The sequence below is a fragment of the Epinephelus fuscoguttatus genome, linkage group LG11 (genome assembly GCF_011397635.1).
Source record: "Epinephelus fuscoguttatus linkage group LG11, E.fuscoguttatus.final_Chr_v1".
In the NCBI taxonomy this organism is placed as follows: Eukaryota; Metazoa; Chordata; class Actinopteri; order Perciformes; family Serranidae; genus Epinephelus; species Epinephelus fuscoguttatus.
Genome location: NC_064762.1, coordinates 4,266,250 through 4,269,771, shown reverse-complemented (window position 1 = coordinate 4,269,771; position 3,522 = coordinate 4,266,250). Strand labels below are relative to the sequence as shown.

At 41.9% G+C, this 3,522-nt stretch overlaps 1 protein-coding gene across 1 annotated transcript; it reads right to left on the bottom strand.

Annotated features, from left to right (window-relative positions):
• Nucleotides 1–2,222: 2,222 nt before the first annotated feature.
• On the bottom strand, nucleotides 2,223–3,149 carry LOC125897559 (uncharacterized). The gene has a single exon (XM_049590962.1). It carries the CDS (start codon nucleotides 3,147–3,149, stop codon nucleotides 2,223–2,225), a length of 927 nt encoding a protein of 308 aa, XP_049446919.1.
• Between the last annotated feature and the right edge of the window lie 373 nt (nucleotides 3,150–3,522).

Here is a 3,522-nt window from a genome sequence, read left to right as displayed (position 1 = left end):
GAAGCTGCTCACTGATGAAAGGTACAAAAAAGCTTGGAGCAAGGTGATGTTTCTAAAAAAACTAACTCAGCGAGTTTAGTAATATATCAGCATCAGGGTGCCCATGGACCCAAAGTGTCAGCCCCCCCTGGTTTAAACCCGCTAAATGTCACTCAAATTAAGATGTACAAACCAAGAAGACACTCAAAATGACCACAAAGTCTGTAGCTCCTTTTACACTGCTTGTTCAATATGGAAATATGGCACCAATATTATGCCTCACTGTTCTTTATATTATAAAAAGAACAGCTGCAGAATGTGGGGACAGAGATGTCTTGCCTTCAAGCCAGCAACAATAGTAGTAACAGCCCCAAATGGATGGGATGGGACAAGTGTGACGTTTTGACGATGTGTTATGTGAGCAACTCACTGTAGGGAGATTTAAAAAGCAACTAGCAACAGCTGCCAAAAATAACAAGGACAGTAAATGATTGTTCTTGCAATGTTAAGCAGGATTTATGCATCTGCGTTGAATCGACACCGTACTTATGCCTTAGCCTCTGTGTCAATGTAGAGCCTACACTGTACCCTACAGTGAAGCCTGACGGGCAACTCCCCAGAAATATAACTACAGGTCACAGTGACGCAGACCTCCTGTCTGTTTCTGTGAGCTGAAACCATTTCCCTCAGTGGCAGCAAAGCTTTTATTTACTTTAATTTCACAGATAAGAAACAATAAGTTGTGAAGACAATAAAGCCTCCACTAAAATAGCATTTTAAGTCTTGTGTGTGATTTATCCTGGCTTCATATGAGCAGAGGAACTCCATGGTCATCACTAGGCTAATGTATACAATGTAAAATGCCATAGGCTTGTGCTAATAATGTTAGCATGTTGTATTTGTTTGGAAACATGTTTAGTATAAGACAGTTGTTTTGTCAGTGAACCTTGTGAGCTGTAATTGAGACGAATTTTGTAACGTTACCTTTGTTAAATGTTGCTGTTGTCCCTGGCTTCATATGAGTAGAGGAAAAGTTTGCTAGCTGCTAGGCTAATTTATACAATGTAAAATGCCATAGGCTTGTGCTAATAACGTTAGCATTGTGTATTTGTGGGGAAAATGTGTCCAGATACAGACAAGTGTTTGTCTGTGAATGCTGCGAGTTATAGTGAAGCTGATTTGACTGCTTGTGTTTGAAATTAAAAATGAAATAGTCTCTATTAAGCCATGTTTAATTTGTGTTTAATGTGTGTTTTGAATTAACTAATCTTTACAGCACTTCACAGAAACCTCCGCCGCCAACTAGTGTTTTGGAGGTGTAACTGCAGAGTGACACAGACACACCACTGCACAAGTATAAATCCTCACAACGGCCACGTGTGTAAGCCACAACATAGGGTCTGCATAGAGCTGACACACAAGTGTAAATCCGTCTTTATACCATTGTTATTGTTGCTGACACGTATGTTCTTTGTCACGCTAGAGGCTGATGCTGTTGTGAATCAACTCACGCCTGCCACGCCTCTTTTGCTTCAGTGATGCTAGCATGTTATCATAGAGGGCTTAGCATAAGGCTTTCATTGTTTGATTCTGTGTAAAAATGCAAAGGCGATGTGAAGATGTAAAAAGGGTCTGTGTGTCTTGCTCCATCCAGGAGAGGTGGTGGGGCCTTTAGGTGGTCCATTGGTCTTATAATCTGGCCATGATTCACAGCTATAAAAAAAAATCAATTTACACCATGTTTTCACAATTTAAATGTTTATAAATCAGGCTGTGAATTATATATGAACAATCCCCTCTGTACAAACCTACTGAATATAGCTATGAATAAAACAACTGAAGTGGAGATTGTTGACTCAGAGTATGAGAAATGGCCTTTAAAAATATGTATAATGAAATTGAATACATTCTTAGATCAAAAATAAGACACTAGAGGTGAACAAAGGTAATTAAAAAATAATAATAATTTAATGTTTAAATATGCAGATAAGACATTATCTTTTGCTTACATTTCCAGAAGAGAAATCTGAACTAAAATAAACACTTAAATATGTATTTTGGACATTTTCTTTCCACTAGTCTAAAATAAAACATGTGAGGGAAGCAAAATAGCCCAAATCTCAAAACTGACAGGAGCATGAAAAAAAGAATATGACATTGTCACGTGTAGTTTCTCCTGCTAAACTAAAGTTCGAGCTCATGAAAATTTCATAAACACATCCAGCCAGAAGGAAAGCTTTGAATTACTTGTTTCTAAATTTCTTGAGAGAGAACAGGTTGTTTCCTATCCCGTACACGTACGGACTGATGGACGTGTATGAAGTCGAGATGAAGAACTCAGTTTCAGCCCATAAAGGAAATTCAGCGGGGCTAACAGTCAGCTGGAAGATCAGGTACAGAGTCCAGTCTACCTGGAACAAACCCATAGCTGCCAGCACGGCCACTGTGCTTTGATGGAGCCTCCAAGCTTTGCTCTTCTTACCCAAGTGACTCCCTCCGCTCACGCTTACCACCGGTGTCACCACCTTCCTCTGGCTCAGCAGCACCATGATGATGAGGCAGCTGGTGACTGTGACGATGAGCAGAGGCAGCAGGTAGCACACCAGGATGAACATGTATTTGTAAACGCCGTTGAGTACGGGGCAGTCAGTTCCACTGCACGCGAAGAAATCCGGAGGGCAGCTGCTAATGTTACTTGTCGTGTTTCCTGTAGAGCCCTGAGAGTTCAGAGCAAAAACTGGGAGACTCAGTATGGTGGCGAGCATCACACAAATCCCACTCACCATGCAGGCTGACTTGATGTTGTCCAGGTAGATTGGGAGGTTGACCCGTTTGCTGGCGTCTCTCAGCTTCTGCTGGCGGAAGATGCTGATGAGGACGGTGAAGAGGATGGTGGTGATTTCTCCCAACACAGTCAGGAACTTGAGTGTGCTACACAACCAAGTGTTGATGGCGGTCGAGGAAATCTGGAGGATGACAATATCGTAGATGTTCACGACGACAATTCCCTCCAAGTTGGCTGCAGCCAGTCCCAGGAGAAAAAACTCGAAGGATTTGACTCGGGAGAGCTTGGTCTGAAGGATGGCGAAGATGAGAAACACATTACCCACAAGTCCTATGCAAGAAATGAAGACTCTTAAGGAGAGGAGGTGGACAGAGAAAACAACCATTATTGAAATAAGCTATCACACAAAATATGTCACAGAGGCTGATGTGACTTTCCAGCATGGAGCAAAGTTGTGGTGTGTTTCACTGACCAGACACGCTCGTTATCGAGTTCTCAAAGGTGGCAAGAATCCAGATGGGTGATTGGCTGTGCTCATTACAGAGGAAACAAGAGGATGCTGGAAACATGGAAGGCTGGGAGTCATTAAAGTTTTACCTCTGAGCTTTTCAAAGCTTCATCTTGAGACCAGCGCAGTGTCTGATTTAAAGCAGTGACATGTTTTTCCACTGGCTGACATCACCAAATGCAATTCCTGCAAGAGCTCATTTACATCCTTTGGCGCTTGTTCTCCGCCTTATTTTTGTCATTTCATGCTT